This window comes from Pleurodeles waltl, chromosome 6 (genome assembly GCF_031143425.1).
Source record: "Pleurodeles waltl isolate 20211129_DDA chromosome 6, aPleWal1.hap1.20221129, whole genome shotgun sequence".
In the NCBI taxonomy this organism is placed as follows: domain Eukaryota; kingdom Metazoa; phylum Chordata; class Amphibia; order Caudata; family Salamandridae; genus Pleurodeles; species Pleurodeles waltl.
This window is the reverse complement of record NC_090445.1, coordinates 898,317,314-898,335,830: the sequence shown is the minus strand read 5'-3', so window position 1 is coordinate 898,335,830 and position 18,517 is coordinate 898,317,314. Positions and strand designations below refer to the sequence as shown.

The 18,517-nt window shown below is 40.7% G+C and overlaps 1 protein-coding gene across 1 annotated transcript in view; it reads right to left on the bottom strand.

Moving 5' to 3' along the window:
* DOCK1 (dedicator of cytokinesis 1) overlaps positions 1-18,517 on the bottom strand; it is a 1,072,828-nt gene that overhangs the window by 350,032 nt on the left and 704,279 nt on the right. Inside the window, exon 31 of the mRNA XM_069239713.1 lies at positions 3,734-3,834. Coding sequence (XP_069095814.1) covers positions 3,734-3,834 — 101 coding nt within the window. The remainder of the gene's footprint in view (positions 1-3,733; positions 3,835-18,517) is intronic.

The window sequence follows — 18,517 nt, the reverse complement described above, 5'->3', positions numbered from 1 at the left end:
TACTTCCTCTTCAATGCATCCATTAGGTGTATATCTCTTTTCATATTGGTAGCTCTCCCTAAACATGAATATACAGAAGTATTTGTTACTGGAATCTTTTGGAGTTCCAAAATAGGGTTTGCCCCGAAGTACGATAATGCCTCCAGTGACATCAAAGAATGCGGGCATAGGGGTTTCTGGGGTTTGGTGGTAATGTGCACAAGTTTTATTAGTGCAGGTGATAGTGCTAGGTGACCTTCAAGGACATTTTGTATGCAGATGAATAGTGATCTAGTAGAAGGCAGTAATATTTCCCATTGCTATTAGGACAATTACTCTACTGAAGTTCAATGATTACACCACCTGGACGAAATTCCTGGTGCTGGTGGATGGCATTTCTCTTCTTGGATTAGTGACTATGCTTGTGATAAAATGTCACACGATTGTGTGATGCAAACATAAAAATGTCACACTTAAGCAGACTGGCAGCGCTACTTCTGCCGTCCTTGTTAAGAAAATACTCGCCATTTGTTCATATTATGAGATTGTGTGAGGGTCTGCAGCTGGGACTTTAGCTTGTGCAATCTCCTCTGTTCTCTAGCTTGCCAACTTTAATTATACTGTATTTGCTTTCCCAATTATTCACAAGTAGCTTAAAAACATTAAAGTAACTTCAAAGTGTTTTTTCTTCCTGTGTGTCATGGTTTATGTTTACATTTTCAAAGGGAAAACATTCTAGCTCTTACTTTTATTCTCAATTTTCATTCCAGTTGTGCCAGTAAAATACTAGCCAAGGGGCAACACTATGTACAGTTTCTTGCTACCTTTTACTTCTGCACCTTATATCTCATATCTTATCTCTAAAGAGTGCCCAGACCCCTATGCTTTCTGCACTACCTGAGGATAGTAACAGACAACGGAACTACTTTACTGACCTATTGGAAGCAGGTTTGGAATGAGCAGGAACTTCTCACTGTGCTTGTATAGTAGCCTCATTGGCTGGTAAGATGTGGGAAGAAAAGACTTGAGCACAGAGAAAGTTGTTCTTTCAGGGAGTCACTTGTCAAGTAAATGTCCAGTCTTGGGATTTATTTTGCTTCCTGGTACTTATAGGTTGTATAAATATTGGGGAAGAACACAACTACAAATGCAACAATAAACCTGAACTGGATAATTAGCTGACACAGGCACATGCAGTTGTAGAATCTGAGCCAAGAGTTCTGTAAAACGAAACCCCAAATACATGCCTGTCAAATGGCATCCATTACATCTGACACAAATGCTAGAATTAGGTTCACCACCTTAGTTATTTGTCATACATGCGTTCTTAATCTTCACCTGCACATTTTAAAAATGAACACGAACTATCCACCTTGGATCATTGTACCTTCTATCAATGTGACCGGCAAATTGTACTTCAAAATACCCTATTTTTCATGAATTAGTTTGGAAATGTTAACAAGGACGCCCCACATTAGTTATATCGCAATCATATTCGCATCATTCTTTTTTGCAAAATGCTGCACTTTATAGTCCCTTTTAATAAAGGTTCTTAAAAGAGGCATGCACTCGTGACTCCTAAAATGGAAACTCTGAAGCCAGTCTTCGGGTGATTATAGTATTGCATCCCTGGCAAATGACCCCACTTGTCCTAGGCCGACCATCAATGCAGCCCTTGGTCATGCCCAAGACTGTACTTTTGGCCCCAGAGCAAATGTTTGAGAGTACTCATGCTCTACGCTGAAATGCATGTGAACAATCATGACTGACACTCCTTTCACCAATAGTCTAGTTTTACAAGTTGACGGGCACATGGAATTCAACTGGAAACACTTGTAATGTAACTTGGATATCAGAACAAATATTCATGACATTATAGAAAGAAGGCATTATTAATGTTTGGAGCTATGCTATCTGATGCACTGTGGGAAGAGAAGGTTCTGTGGAAAAAAAAGGTGACAAATATAGCACTTAAAGATAAAAATGAATTATGTTTGATCTCTACAAAAAATACAGAAGAAAAGAATTACACATTCAAGCTGTCCAGAACGTTATTGGCCTACTCGCTTGTGCTCTGTGTTTGTAATTTAAACGTTATTAATCGTTCATAATGGTAAATACGAAAATCTATATTGCATTTTCAAAGATACAAATATCTACACACACACACTTACTTGGAGACAACGGAAACAGATGGAAACAGTCACAGACCCAATAAATAGCAGACACAAGTAGATAAAAACGTTTACAGTTAATTTATTTTAATATATTGTAGATAATAGGAACATTCATTCTACTGGCATCCTCTTGGCCTGTATATGTGCTGTAGTAACACACAACAGACCCTTTGCATAACCACGGCAGCAAAAGCTGCTAAATATTTAAGTCTGTATGACAGGCAATCGGCTTCGGGTCCCACAAATGTAACAAAGGTGCCTCTGAAAGGCCACCTGCCACTTATCACTTTTAGATCAATGCTCACTCAGGAAAATACCGGGCATAGGACTGATATTTTTAAAAATAAAATCACCGAAGTGACTTTGGTTCCAAATATAAGAGAAAAAGAGAAAACGGATTCTGACAAAACCAATATGTTTTACTTTGATACAGTACATAGCCAGGACGTCACGGTATAAATAGAGAAAACATGCAGATAAACATGCAGGCAGAGCAGCAGAACTACAGACATCCACCCATTGAAAGAGCATAGATGAATCGATCTACAAACACAACACATATGCAGGCATTGCTAAGCCATCACAAAAGGGCACTTGTGCATAAAAACGCTCATTCATAGAAGTCCGTGCACAGACAACTCGTTGGTTGTACGTGCGGTGGATGGATGTGGGTGCCTGCGTGGATCAACTGATCCCGTGAATGAATCGAGGACTGAAAGGTTTTGACATGTTTTCCTATTGCAGCTTCCACGGGATTCTATTTGTCTCCTGTGTTGACTTTTTGCTAGTTTATTTAGCAACAGAAGGTACATCTTTTAATTAAACTGTAGAATGTGTCCCAAACCTCTCAATTTCCTTAGCACATATCCAATGTCCATCACTTTACAAGGACATCCAGTCGTCAATTTTTATAGCTATACTTTTGACATGAGGGAAGGCAGATAAGGGGCAGTGTGGAAAGAAATAGACTTCACTGTGAGAAAAACAGTTCATAGGAGAAGAAAATCATATCACACACAGCTCTACGTCGATCCAGCCTTGTTCTGCAATACACACAGCAAAAGCTCGACTACCGTGTGCCCATTGTGAGGATCCACCCGTTATAAAAATAACACACTGGCGACAACATGAACATCTTATACTAAAAGGTCAGCACCTAAGCCTACTTCCTTCCTCTTGACTAACCAAGAGGCAACCACAAAGCCTACAACTTTATATCCCAGGCTTCCTTCTTGATTCTGCAATGAATGATGCTGACGCCTCGTTAAAGAAACATCGAAAAATCGCAAATACAAATGTTTTTGAATTCTTAATCGGAACTGTAATTTATGAGAGAAAAATGTTCTTAAATCCTGCTACTTGCACCCTCAAACAAAAAGGGTTCATGAGGACTGGGTACTTTATGTTTGGAAAGTTTAATAAAATTATTTAGGAGAATTAAATAGCTACGTAGATTTTGAGGAGAAAAGCATTAACATTAAGAAAAGAAGTAATCTGAAAATAATAACCACGTGAGATTATAATGTTTTTCTGCTTTGGTCGCAAATTATGTGTTTAGGTAGTGACATACAACCTACTTGTTAAGTATTTTCGTCCTTTTAGCACTTGAAAAGTTCTCCAGTTGTAAAGATTCTTGCGTAAGAAAAGCAACAGCCAGGTGAAAATAGTTGTTCCAAAGCTGCAGAAACAGAAAATATAAGCAGGGTCATGGATAAACCTTCTGTATCACAACCTCAAATTTTGCTTACATACCTGAGAGGGAAACTGGAACATATATAGATGTATGTGTTTATGATACATGTCTATGTTGGGAGGAATTTATTTTTATGTACATTGACTGTACCAGAAATTCTGTCATATTAACTGCACTGCATGGTACCCACTTTAAACGTATAATATTTAACTATTTTATAGTAATGTACAAGTTAAAATCTGCTCTACATTCAATGTTTATAAAAAGCTTTTATAATGAAGAAAAAATATGACAAGCAAAGAATCATGCTATTGTTGAAATTAAATAACTTTGTTAAAAAGAATGCAAATTAAAAAAAATACACTGCCATAGGACCTTCAAATATATGTATACGCTCATTATGTTTAACCATATAATACATTAGTTAATAAAGGTCCAGTGATGTAAAAGTATTGTAAGGGCTGGATTCTGGTGCTGAATAGTATCTTTCTATCAAATCTCAACTTATCATAAATTATTGGGCCAGGAATGGGGAATAACATTTGGATCAGGTATCATTGTGTCAATATCCACTTGGAAATCCCTTTTTGTGTACCCAGCATAGGCCTGTTTCTGCTCCACTTAGCACTAGATCTGAGCAGGTGTAGTTCCGAGGCCAATATGCAATGTGGGTACAAAGGATGTCAGAGAGCAGTCAGGCAGAGACAGAGGGTTGGGTGAGGCCAGTGTCCAAGGCCCCTTGCAACTGCTGCCAGACGTTTTATTGAGTGAGGATCCACACCCAGTACAACTGGGACCTATTTTCCCATAACAAGGATTTTTGGGTGCTGGAAATCAGGCAACTCGTAGCCTAGGGGACTCGTATACTTCTGGCACTTCGGCCTAGGAGTGTTCTATTATACATTTATGGTGTTTTCATTGTCACCCCTTTAAATCAGAACGGTCTAGGGAACCTGAGTATTCAGGAGCAAAATCCCTCACGCATCACGTTGGATGACAGGCATCATCATTGGGAATTGCTCCACGTCAGGCTGGCACTGCAATGCCTGACGTGCTCCCAGAATGGGAGCTGTCAGCCGTATTGCTAATGTGATGACTGGTGGAAGGAAGAAAAAACACCAATCCAAAAACAGGAGAGCCAAAAAAGTAAGTTAAAATTGGTTATTCATTTCAAGCTCACATCATAAATTTTATCAGTATAGGAGAAATGAAGACCAAGGTTAAAAACACAAAGGAAAGTAAGAAATGAGTGCAATGCTCAACAACTTTCAAAACACTAAAAGGATCCCTAAATGTGTGGTACCTCTAACAACGGGTCGACATGTTTCGCATCCATTGGTCCAGGTGGATCCGTTGACACTTCATCAGGACCAAAAATAGCTTCTCCAATTAACATTAGGATAAAACAAAGCAATCACTTACATTTAGTCAACTGTTAAATGTCATCAAAAAGGTCGCCCATCCCCAACTAGGAGGTGTAGCTCCATAGGAAGCGCAAACCCCAGGACTGCAACGGACAAAATGTGTCACTTGACGGGAACGCGAACAGGAGGGTAGGTCCTTCATGTAGGACCTCGGACACAATTAGTCCATTGCAGTCCTGGGGTTTGCGCTTCCTATGGAGCTACACCTCCTAGTTGGGGATGGGCGACCTTTTTGATGACATTTAATAGTTGACTAAATGTAAGTGATTGCTTTGTTTTTTCCTAATGTTAATTGGAGAAGCTATTTTTGGTCCTGATGAAGCGTCAACGGATCCACCTGGATGTCGACCCGTTGTTAGAGGTACCACACATTTTGGGATCCTCTTAGTGTTTTGAAAGTTGTTGAGCATTGCACTCATTTCTTACTTTCCTTTGTGGTTTTAACCTTGGTCTTCATTTCTCCTATACTGATTACATTTATGATGTGAGCTTGAAATGAATAGCCAATTTTAACTTACTTTTTTTGCTCTCCTGTTTTTGGATTGGTGGTTTGTTTCTTCCTTGCACCAGTCATCACATTAGCAATACGGCTGACAGCTCCCATTCTGGGAGCACGTCAGGCATTGCAGTGCCGGCCTGACGTGGAGCAATTCCCAATGATGATGCCTGTCATCCAATGTGATGCGTGAGGGCTTTTGCTCCTGAATACTCAGGTTCCCTAGACCGTTCTGGTTTCCTTAGGAACAGTGTACTCTTTATTTGTTTATAACCATTTTGGGAGACTGTACGCTGGACCTTTAACCTCCCGGTCCCTCCCTCCTCTTTGATTTTTTGACCCCTTTAAATCAAACTTCCAGGATGTCTAACTAGTTTTTCTGACTTGATGAGTGTTTTTATTTAGACACCCCTTAAAGGACCTTATTAGGTAGGCATGGATTATAAACTTTACTTGTACTGTGCTTCATGTAGTCTGTTTTACAGCAGCAGGTTTGGGACAGTTCAGGAAGACCGAGGATGTCTACGTTTAGGAATATATTTAGTGGGAAGTCATTGAGAAGGACAACTCTTGGATCTCAAAGATGGCTACATGCCATGGAGCTGCAGTGTGTTGCCATTTGAGGGATTAATAGATAATTCAGCAGTAACAACAGCACTTCTCCTGAAGAAGTAACTCCAACTAGAATGTGTTGCTCAACTGTTCCTCCACTAGCTTTGACCTGCATCCCTCGCAAGATACTTTGAAATTACAAGATGGATCTCATAGAGCTACACAGGACCGCAGCCACTCAATACCGTCTAAGGCTGCTATGCCAAACAGTAAAAAAAATGTTATGAAAATGTGGGCATGGCAGAAGCACATAAGGCTGCAGCTTTTATAGCAAGTCTAACACACGTAGGATGACAACATGGTGTTGATATAGAAAATCAGTGTAGAGCAAAGTTACAATGTGCAGAACAGATCTACCCATTACCAATAATCTCTGATTAATGCAGGTGGATCCAAAGGATATTAGGCAAAGAAAATAAATATTCATGGGGCAACCACTGGGGTGCTTAAACAAACACTAAAAGCTTTGTTTGGAGACGTTCACAGACATGTCGAGTCCTGCTTACCATCAAAGACATTGACCCGGTAAGTGTTAATGGTACCAAAGCATTCTATAAGCAAAGACTTGAACTTCAGTAGTCTGAGAACTCCTTCTTCCAGTAATGATTAGTACTGGAATCAATGTGGATGCCACTTAATGCCTGCCCTTAAGAGCATGTTGGAAACCAGTCAGACGATTATCGCAAAAATCAAGGCACTCAAGACTAACCTGGGGTTCAGAACATTAAAGAGTTAAACATGTTAACTCAAATCTTAAGGCACAATGAAACCTGGATAATAATTCACTGTGTTGTAAAATATCAGGGTAATCTCTTAGGAAATGCTAAAGCAGACTAGTTAAAAAATAATGTCAGAATGCCCAATATTCTTCTTGAGATCTCATGATACAAAAGTCAAGAGCTGGGGGGTACATTTTAAGTGCTTGTTCCCCAGTTGCAGAGTGGTCTCCTTCTACCCATGCACCAATTTGCTAATCAAGATGCAAGTGCAGATCTGCTCTGCTAAATGGACACATCTCCAAATGTCACTGAATGACCAGAATACAGTTATTTAAATAGTTCCATTATCATTGATAAACTAATTTGCTGGAGATGGATTTTCCCCAATCCTCACTACTGCCGCCTTCTGCTGCTGTTGTAGAAGATACTGTATACTTAAAGTATGGCTCCTAGAACCACTAGAGTCTGAAAGCATTAAGCATTCCTAGGATTCCAGAGATTTCTCACTAAATCAGAAGCATCCCTTTAGATGCAAACCTGGGTTTATTTACCATAGACAGTCATTAAAGTAATGAGGACAGTAATGGACTGCCACACCAGCTCTGCCTCTTTGCTCAAAGATCCCCACAGTCCAACTTGAGACCTCCTGGATACACAAGTTAGCTGAGCAGGTCTCATCATTTATCATTTTGCTATTAGTGCATATTTCAAGTCATGCAAATAATGGAGACTCATGGGTGATATCAAATGTAATAAGATAGAGGGTGAACACGTGGCCTGACATAAGAATAAAGTCAAAACCTTTAGCAATAAACTGAAAATACATAGGTCTAAACTCTTTAGATCACACTTGCTCTACAATGGAGAGACTATATGTCATTGTATGCATGATGACAAGCCCAATCGTTTGACCTTTAATCACTGTCTATTCACCTAGTGCATTTCTTGGCTCACAATGGAGCCTACAGGTTTCTTTCTCACTGCACAGTTCCTCTCCCTCAGTGGAGGTGGCTCACTAACAGATTCAGAGCCTGCTGAGTATGTGCAACGACTCAACTCCATGCGCAGTGCTGTTCCTGTTGAGAATCTGATGTCCACGGGTGCTGCACTTATGTGGGGCCTTCCTCTTCATTCGCTCACCCTTAGTAACTATTTGTGCTGCCATCTTCCATAATTGAAGTTAAGGCTGATGTGGAGTGGTGCTCCTAATGGGATGGCTCTTTCCCGTTCTGACAGATGGAAGGAGGAGTTTGCCAAACCAACGTAAAATGATGCTCCATCTCAGTAGCCACAAACTTAGCATTAGGTTAATTCCTACTGTTGTACGAAATTATGCTTTCCATAACTTCCCTTCATTTACCCTGTTATTCAGTACCTCCCCGTCAGAGACTCACTCATGGATTTGATTAGGTTTTCCCACACTATAACTACATCATAAAAAGTAAAATTATTAAACTGTGAATGCAAAGTTAATACCCGTCTAGCCAAGTAATTCATGTAGTCAAAGGTGTCTGCTCATACCTTTTCAGGCTCTTCCCTAGGTTTCTATTCACTAATCAGTGCCCTCTGTCAACGAGCATTTCAAGAAAGCTGACTTTTTTCATGCTTTGATTTAAAAAAAATTTAAGGATGAAAATAATATTTTATTTTTGAATGTTTATTCAGTTTCAATGCCTGCAATTCTGAGAGGGTAACAAAATTAAGAAACTGAAAAATGGTTAGAAATTTGAAAAGGCTTAGGGCAGAGCATTGCAAGTCTCCTATTGAAACAGCTCCCGGGGAATGGACTTTAGAAAGATCTTTAACCTGAGCTTGACATTTTTGAGAAATTCAACCTTTTAAGTCTCAGTTACTGAATCATTTTGTTTAAACCTCTCCAAAATGTAGTTTGGCCCAACAGCCTTGCATTTAATTACAATTTTATTTTCATGGCGCTCCAAGAGCTAATCATTTATGAGACGTCCCATAAAGAACACTATCATTAGAAATGACTTAACTATTAGGCTTCAAGAAGAAAACGATTATATCATCATGGACAGACTAATCATTCTGCCTCTCTGGCATTTGCCCTGTAGGCTGCAGGCTAGTGGACTGCTTTCAGAATAGGATGGGCTTGCATGACCCAACCATGAGAGGTCAATGGTTCCGCTCTGGTCAGGGTCTCCTACAAATGCAGGGCTTGTGACTGCTTGTTGCCAGGACTAACTTAAGGCTTCTGACCCAGCCCTGCATATCATATACCTTTTTTCTAGACTTCAAATTAATACACAGTGATATGGTCAAGAGGCATAGTTGTTGACTTTAGGCACCGAAGAGTTCATCAGCTTTGCCACTTGATTACACTGTGATCCTGCACAAATGATTTCACCTCTCCGATCCTCAGTACTGAGGTATGCTAAACACATGTATAAAATATTACGTGTAAAACCTAGCATTTGTTGACTTTCAATTAGATAAACGTATCATGAATGCCAGTGTTATTTAGAAAAACATGCACCATGAAATGCAAACTTTCTATTTTTTTTTTTTATTTCAGGTATACATATACAAAATAATACCGAAGAAACATTTATCCGTAACAATACATTTTTTTGGGCTGGTAATATCACAATAACCTTGCTATATGCCTTGATTCAGTGAAACATTGATTCAAGTCTCTGTCCAAATTGTAATCATCATCGCCCCAAGGTTTCAGTCATCTTGTAAAGTTTATACATTATTATAGTGTATTAACAAGCAATATTTTCAATGGCTCCCAGCATTCCTTGTTCCTGGCGTTTTACTCCTCAAAGTACTGCCATATAGCCGTGAACCTTTTTATACTCCCAACACGTTTTGAGTATGCCTTCTCATATTTCTCAGTTCTTAGCATTTTATTCCGCCAGTTCTGCATGGTAGGAATCGTATGAGTCTGCCATAACTGAAGTATTAATGATCGAGCTACCGCAAAAGCTATCGTTATAAAATATTGCTGATGTTTTGCTAATTGATGTGTTTTCTCAGAAGTTGCAAACAGAGCTAGCCTTAGATCTAACTTAATCCTAGAATTAGAGCTGTGATTTATTACCTTCTCTACTTCCCACCAGAAAGTAGTTAATTTGGGACAATAAAAAAAAACATGCAACCAGTTTCTCCGGCCCTCCTGATGGCAGCGGAAGCATTGATCGTGAACTGACGGAAACATTTTATGTATCTTTTCAGGAGTGTAATAAGCCATCCATCTGGAAAGAAAATACATTCTTTTATAGTTTGCTGCCCTCAAAGATTTATAGCCCATTTCCGAAATAATTCTCGACTCTTCATTAGATATTACACATTGTGTTGTTCTGAAGATATGATCCCCGAATTCTGTAATGATTGCCGAGACGGATCGATCAACCAGTAACCTGTACCTTTACTTCTGATTGAAGCTCTCCATGTTGGGTGTGCTTGGGTATTTTCCCAGGGTATCGTAGCACTAAGAAAATGGGAGATCTGAAAAAAGCTCAAAAAGAGTCCAGTTGCCATATCTCCGAGTCTAGTTGTGACCTCATCCCACGTGATGTATCAATTTCTTAAAATAAAATCCCCCATCTCTTTAAACCCTTTGCTATTCCATTGGGCTATTACTGTTTCTGGAAGGTGTAGACTGAAGTATTTACATGCCTGTAATTGTAGACAAATATAACCCAATGGTATTTGATATGTTTTACTTAGGATCTCTAGTCTTTTACTAAAATAATGAATATATTTATATCAAGTTTTTTTGGAAGTTTCATAATTTTAATGAATGCTGGGAGACTTATTGCTGATTCTACGATCATTCTATTGACCATAAGGTTTTCCATAATTCCTCCGATGGCCAAATGTCCTGCCAATATATATCCTGCAATGTGGCCTGATAATAAACTTGAAAATGAGGGAGTGCTAGGCCCCCTTGGTTCCTATTCAGCTGAATAACTGAAAGCCTTACCCTTGGGGTTTTCTTCCTCCATATAAAACACTGTATCATGGAATCCAGTTCATGGAAATAATAGCTATTTATTGTTATCAGTACATTATTGAATAAAAAAAGAAAAAGCAGGAGAATTGACATCTTGATTAAGGAGACTCTCCCTATCAGAGTCAACGGTAGAACTCTCCATCTGTCTAAAAGTGCTTGTATTTTTGCAAGCATCCTAACATAATTAAGGTTAAACAAATGACCATAATCCTTTGTGACATAAATTCCCAAGTACCTAATAGGTTTGGATGAATTAGCTTGCTGATGCAAAACATACAGAAGATTCTCTGTTCCTTTGTTAGATAGAAAAACCTCAATTTTGTTTTCATTAATCTTGTATCCCCCTATTTGAGTGAACTCATTAATGTTATCCAGTACTCTTTGGACATTGTTGATCTCTGTTTTTAAGTATAAAATGATGTCATCAGCAAAGAGCTAAATTTTGGGCATATCTGCTACAGGTGACATGATTTCCTTCGAACTCCGTATTATCTGGGCGAATGAAATGTGAACATTATCATTATTCTAATAATGATTACTTTGCAGGACAAATATAAATTAGATGCAAATACTTAACTACGCATATTTTCAGTGTGTTTCCACTGTAATTTATTAACAATATACAAAGCATGTTAAAGACGTATGTCAGTCTTTGGCATGCATCGTAATATTAGCAAATTGTAAATGTTCTAGTTTGTTCCTCTCCCTTACATAGATTTCATGTCTTCGGGCTCATTTACATGTGAGTACTACCCACAGCAAACAGCAGCATGGATAGGAAACAAAATACTGGACCTGAAAACTGCACTATGTGGCCAACAAGTTAGGAGAAAATAGCTATATACACCGTAAACGTTACTGAAGGATTTGGGGAGCGACGAGGAGAATTGGCAGGACTGGCAGCCATGTGGGAATGTTCTTGTTCGGCAGGAAGGAGCAGGTGGCTGCCGTGTCAGGAAATTCACTCAGATGTCACAGGTAGGGGTAGCAATCATAGGAATCTCTCTGGCATTTGGAGGGTAAATGCACGAGTCATGGGTAAGATATCCTCCTCTGCCCCACACACAGCGATAAAGATGGGCAATAGAAAAGCCATAAAATGAGAGTAATCACAGGGAGGAAGAGTTCAGATGAGAAGACCTTGCCTGTCTGAGGGAAGATAAAATATATTGAAAAGTTGAAGCAATTCCCTCCCTGGTGGAATAAAGGAGCAAGACAATTTACATTTCTACCCACAATACACCAACAATGAAATCCAAAAGGATAAAATACAGGCAAACATTGTACTCGGGATAAATAGAGTCTGATATGATCTGAATTCCCAAGTGCAAATATAAAAAAAATGCAGTGGTAAATAATAGATTGTAATGATAACACAGCATGTTGTGTATGACCTATATCAGCGGAGAGCTAAAATCAAACAGTAAACATGACTGAATAAGAATTTAAGCAGCTTGGGAATCAAACTAAAGGCTGTTTTTTCTTCATCAAAGTTGGAACCAACGTGTCCTTGAAACCCGCAAGATATGTTTTTAGAAAGTTATGTCAAAATCACTGAATCAGTAGCAGTGGTTACTTTGTGCTAGTGGGTGCTTGCCAATCCAATGGCACTTCTTTGAGGAGACCAGAACACCTGTGGGCCCGTCTGCAGTTTGAAGGACTAAACGTTTCTGTGGGTGGGGAAGTTGCCTGTACAAGTACCCATATCCAGGTATTATGAGGGAGCTGCGCTTCTTACTGCTGCTGATACTTCATGGTGACACCATGACTGACTGAGTCAATGAGTTCTTGCCTGTCTCCATTTTCCTCCCATTACAGCGTTAGCTCCAGTATGTGTTTGGTGCACATGCGCAATACAGCCCCAGCAAAGCACATGCCACTGAGGTCAAGCCCATGCCATGAATGACTCTCCATTTGTACAGGGACAAGATTGGAGTCTGTCACATGCTGCCACTGCCCCACTCCTTTCCAGGCTTTGTCTCGATGCTGCTAAAGTCTGCCCACTGCTTTGGAGCCTGGAGGTTTCCTGACAATGATCCCAGCTTGGTCCACCCCACCTGATCACCCTATCGCAGGCAGGTCCAGAGTGAGCTGCATTGGGTTTAGTGTGTGATGGCTTGGGCGCTAACATGTTTGTATAAGTTGCATTTAACGTATTTACATTTTAGCCAGAATGCAACTGAGTGATTTGCCGAAGATCACACAATTTCCAGTCAAGTGGTTCAAAGACAGCAACTTAACAATTGGACCACTTGTTTAGAGTTACTGGGCTTTTGGTTTTACTGGGTGTTTCTTTTAACATAAGCAACAGCAGCAAAAACAGTTTTTAATGGCAGTGTCATTAAAAATTGTACAGATGAATAGTGAAGTGAAGAATACGCTTGAAGTGGAATCATTTTCAGAGTGATATTGCTAAACTTATGTGAAGTTAATTTTTATGAGATTAATTCATGTATTCCTTCCATCACTTTTTTGTATACTTCAGTGCGACTGGTATGCTCAGATATGGGTCTAGTGCTCGCTGTGCCACTGCAATCAATCTACAATTGACTGATGAGGCCCAATGAGAGCAAAACTGGTCTGATTGATTGTATTCCGGTTTAGGGAGGCCCTGGCCCAGCAGTTCGGACCTGACAGTTCCAATCGGACCAGGGTCAAGAATGCTTTTAAAATATGTCTGGATCCAATGATAGGAGGCATAATGTGCAAGTATATCAATGATTTGTTTGCGTCCCTGAGTAATTATATATAGCTGAGATTAATGCAATCAATCCATCCAACTCTTTTTTTTTTATAGGTTAGTATAAACTTTCTAAAAGTGGCATTTTTAAAATTGTAACTTAAAATCCAACTTCACCATTAACGAAGATTTTAAATTACAATTCATTTGAGTATAAACATCATTTCTGTATCTGCTCCCAATCTGAAGTTACCACTTACTAATTGTAACAAGGTAACCCAGTGTTTGTCTGTGGGAGAGACAAATCTTACAACAGTGAAAAACGCTTTTAAGAGATTTTTTTTTTACTTCCAGGGCATATAAAACAAACACATATATCATACTTTTAAATACCATGAACCCTGCCCAGTGAGTAGTTAGGGCCTATTATAGGGGTGAATTATATATGTTAAAAAGAAAGGTTTAGGACTGGCAAAAGGTGCATTTTGTCAGGGTTAAAATGGCAGTTTAAAACTGCACTACAGTATGAAGTTGGAGGCCTGAGTACAAGGCTACTTAGTGGGTGGCACAACAAGTGCTGCAGCCCACAGGTAGCATTTAACTTACAGGCCCTGGGTACATGTAGTACCATATACTAGGGACTTACAAGTAAATGAAATGTGCAATCAGGTGTAGGTCATTTTCACTGTGTTTTATGGAGAGAGCAAAAGCACTTTACCACTGGATAGCAGTCCTAAAAGTCAACAAAAACAGGTTCAGCAAAGGAAGCCAACAATCTATGGTGATTCCTGCAGAAAGGGCCAGGGTCCAACAATTACCACTCCAAATCACGAGTTGGTAATTTTTCAATGTTTTGTGACAGATTTAAGTCGTAAAACATTGATACGTGCAAAACCGCTTCGGTATTTGGAAGGGATTCCTACAGCACACCCCCATTCAAATACAGAATTGATATGAAATTGCAATCTCATTTTAGGAGCCGGTAAAAGCTTTCAGACCATTAGAGTTAGTATATCACAAAAATAGTTTTAATGGTGGCGAACACAGTATTTGCGTGTTTGCAGTCATTGAAATTTTAGTACATCTGGCCCAAACATGTTTAATTCAAGAAAAAAAAACTAAACAACTGTATACACTCAGTTGATCACATTACCATTCTATATAAAAAAACATTACTGATGTAAACATGTTTAGAGCCATAAAAGTTGCCACAGAGGTATGTGTGAGGTCACTATTGTGTTCAGCACCACTTTCTTTATTCTTGTACATTCCATCAGTGCAGTTGTGTTAGTAAGATAATGATTTTGTCAGCCTCTCACCAAGGCACTGAATGGGCTCTTACCTTCTCAGCAGAGATTGTCTGGTGGTTAGTAGGTGTGCATAGTGGGGTGTCCATTGGCACTGTGCCCTGAAACTGTGTCTTTAGACAGTTGCCTCCGCAGCAGTGTATACATGCTTTTATTGTAAGTAGCAGACTCCTTCAAATACACTACCCAGCAGGCTCCACCTTGTTCTTATAGTTCTTCTGTTTTTTTCCCTTCACCACACTGATACTGCAACTGTGCTCATCTTGCCCTGGACTTTCTCAATGCTGTATTCGTCCAATGCAACTATCTGCCACACCTCTGACCAAGCTCATCTATTCATCTGGACATGAGCAGATTTTGCCCACATTCAGCATGTGATCTATATAGTTGATATACAATCTGCCTGCCTTAACTGCAGAGCACAGTTGTGAAGCAACAAAAGAAATTACATTTCTGAACTCACCTTTCTCAAAACCTCAGTGCATACAACACCCCTTCACATACCACAACACAAGCCATCCCCATAGAAATTGACCATGAAAGTACTGGAATTATTCATGCGTGCCATTTCAAAGTGGTCTTTAAGAGACTATGACGTTTTAGCAAAGTGAAGGTAATATTAGTCTGACCTACTTTTTTCAAAGTTTTCTAGGGGTAAAATCCCCACATGACCTGCTTTCAGGAAAGTGAGTTCACTCACTTTGCTTGTTTGATGCAATCCTGACTTGGCCATTGTAGATAAAGGCAGCAGGCACTGCCAGAGGTGCATGTGTGGGAATGATTGTTGCTAGCAGGGAAGTGAGTGGCAGCATTTTTAGGGTCGAGCCTGCAAATGCATGCGCTAATGCAGGTGTCTCGCGTGCGAGACTCTCTTCTGTATAATATAGGGCTTGGAGCCCACCTATCTGTTACCATTTGGTGATTTGTGTGGCACTTTTCTTTACAACATCATAATTTGTCACTGCAGGTCAAACATCATTTCCATTCCTCTGTGTACGAGCAGGGACCAAACACTCTAATCCACCACAATCCATCCCACACTAATCCAATCCACCCACATCAATCCTATCCACCCTAATCCAACCAAGTCCAATCTACAACACTCCAATCAAATACACCTCACCCCAAACCAATCCACCCCAATCCACTCCAATCTGACCCACCCCACTCCAAACCAACCCCCCCAATAACAATCCAACCCACCCCATTCCAATTCAACCCAACCCTCCCACTCCAATCAAGTTCACTGTTTCCCAATCCACCTCACTCAAATCCAATCCACTGACACCAATCCATCCCATTTCAAATACAATCCACTTGAATCCACCCCACTCCAGATTAATCCACCCTACTCCAGTCCAATCCACCCCACTTCAAACCACCTTAATTTACTCCATTCCAATCCAGTCCACCCCTTTTTAAATAATCCACCCCACACCAATCCAATCCACCCCACATTTGTGTTTTTTGCACTTTTATATAGCACAAATTCGACCCGAAGGTATTGGAGTGCTTTACATGAGCATCAGTTACATTACACCAGGACACACATTTTTTGGCACAGGGAGATTAAGTGATTTTCCCAGAATCACAGGATGTTGAGCTGACGTAGAGATTCGAACATGGTTCCCTAGCTCCAAAGCCAGCAGCTCTGGCCGCTACACCTTATTCTCTCCCCAATCCACCCCACTCAAATCCAATCCAGTCCAATCCACTCCCATTCAATCAATCCACTCCACCACAATCCACTCCACCCTATTCAATCCACCCCACTCCAATCCACTACACTCAATCCTCACCCCACTCCAATCCACTACACTCAATCCAATCCACCCCACCCTAATCCACCTCACTCAATCCAATCCACATCAGTCGGATCCACCCCAATCCAATCGACTGCACTCCAATCCAATTCACCCCACGCCAATCCAATCCACCTAACCTCAACACAATTCACCATGCCCCAATCCACCCCTCCTCAATACAACCCACCCCCTCTCCAATCGAACCCACACCCCTCCAATCCAATCCACCCCTCCAGTGCACCCCACCACAATCCACCCCATTTCAACCCACTCAACCAGACTCCACCCTACTCTACTCTAATCCACCCCACTCGATCACAATCCAATCCACCCACCTCATCCCAGTTCAGTCCACCACTATCCAATCTATCCAGCCTGCCCTACTCAATCCACCCCACTTCAATCCAGTTCACCCAGTCCACTCCACCTCACGCCAAAACAATCCACTCCAAACCACCACATTACAATCCACCCCACCCGACTCCAAACCATCCACCCTACCTCAATCCGTTCCACTCCAATCCACCCCATTACAATCCAACACACCCCACTCCAATCCAGTCCATCGCACTGCAGCCTACCACACCCCAATTCAATTCACCCCACCCCATTTCACTTCACACCACTCCAATCCAATCCACCCCACTCTACTCACTCCAATCCACCCTACACCATCACAGTTCAGTCCACCCCACTCCACTCTAATCCAATCCATCCAGCCCACCCCACTCCAATCCACCCTAGTCCAATCCACCCCAAACCAATCCAATCCATCCCACCCCTCTTCAATCCAATCCAATCCACCCAACTCCAATCCAGTTCACCCAATTCCAGTAGAATCCACCCCACTCCAGTACAATCCACACTATTCCAGCCAGTCTAATCCACCCCAATCTAATCCGCCCACTCCAATCAATCCACCCCACTCTAGTTTAGTCTAATCCACCTCACCCCTATAACTCCAATCCAAACCACCCATCCAATCCAATCTAATCCACCCTGCTTAAATACGTCTCAAACCAATTATTTTTCACCCCATTTCAGACCACTCCACTCCAATCCAATCAGTCCCACATCAATTCACCCCAATCCACTCTACCCCAATTCAACCCACCTTACTACCTCAGCCACTCCAAACCCCTCCACCCTATTCCACCCCACTCCACTCTAAATCACGCTCTACCACGGACCCACTGGAGTCTACTCCCCTATACGACCCTCTACTCCACTCTACAACACTCCATGTCCACTCTACTCCCCCACTCCACTCTGACACTCCACGTCACTAACTTTTTGCCATTCTGAACAGCAACCACAATGGCGTACAACATGGCACAACACATTGCCAAAGCCATTAGCTCCTGTAAAGTTGAGACCTATTGGCTTTGCCAATGCTTGTTAAGAAATGTCCTGTGCACTGCCCCCTGTTTTTTCTTTCAAATCAAACACTAGCCAATAGAGGGCGGACTGTGGAACAAAAAGGAATGTAATTTGTTGCATCAAAGAAAAGTATTTCTATTTTTAGTGGCTTCAAAAGAAGCAAAAGTGAAGCCATCTACCTTTCAATACCAGAAAGCACTGGTAATAATGGTATATACATTCAAGCCCGTATGGTCAGTTCTAGGATAATCCACATAATATGC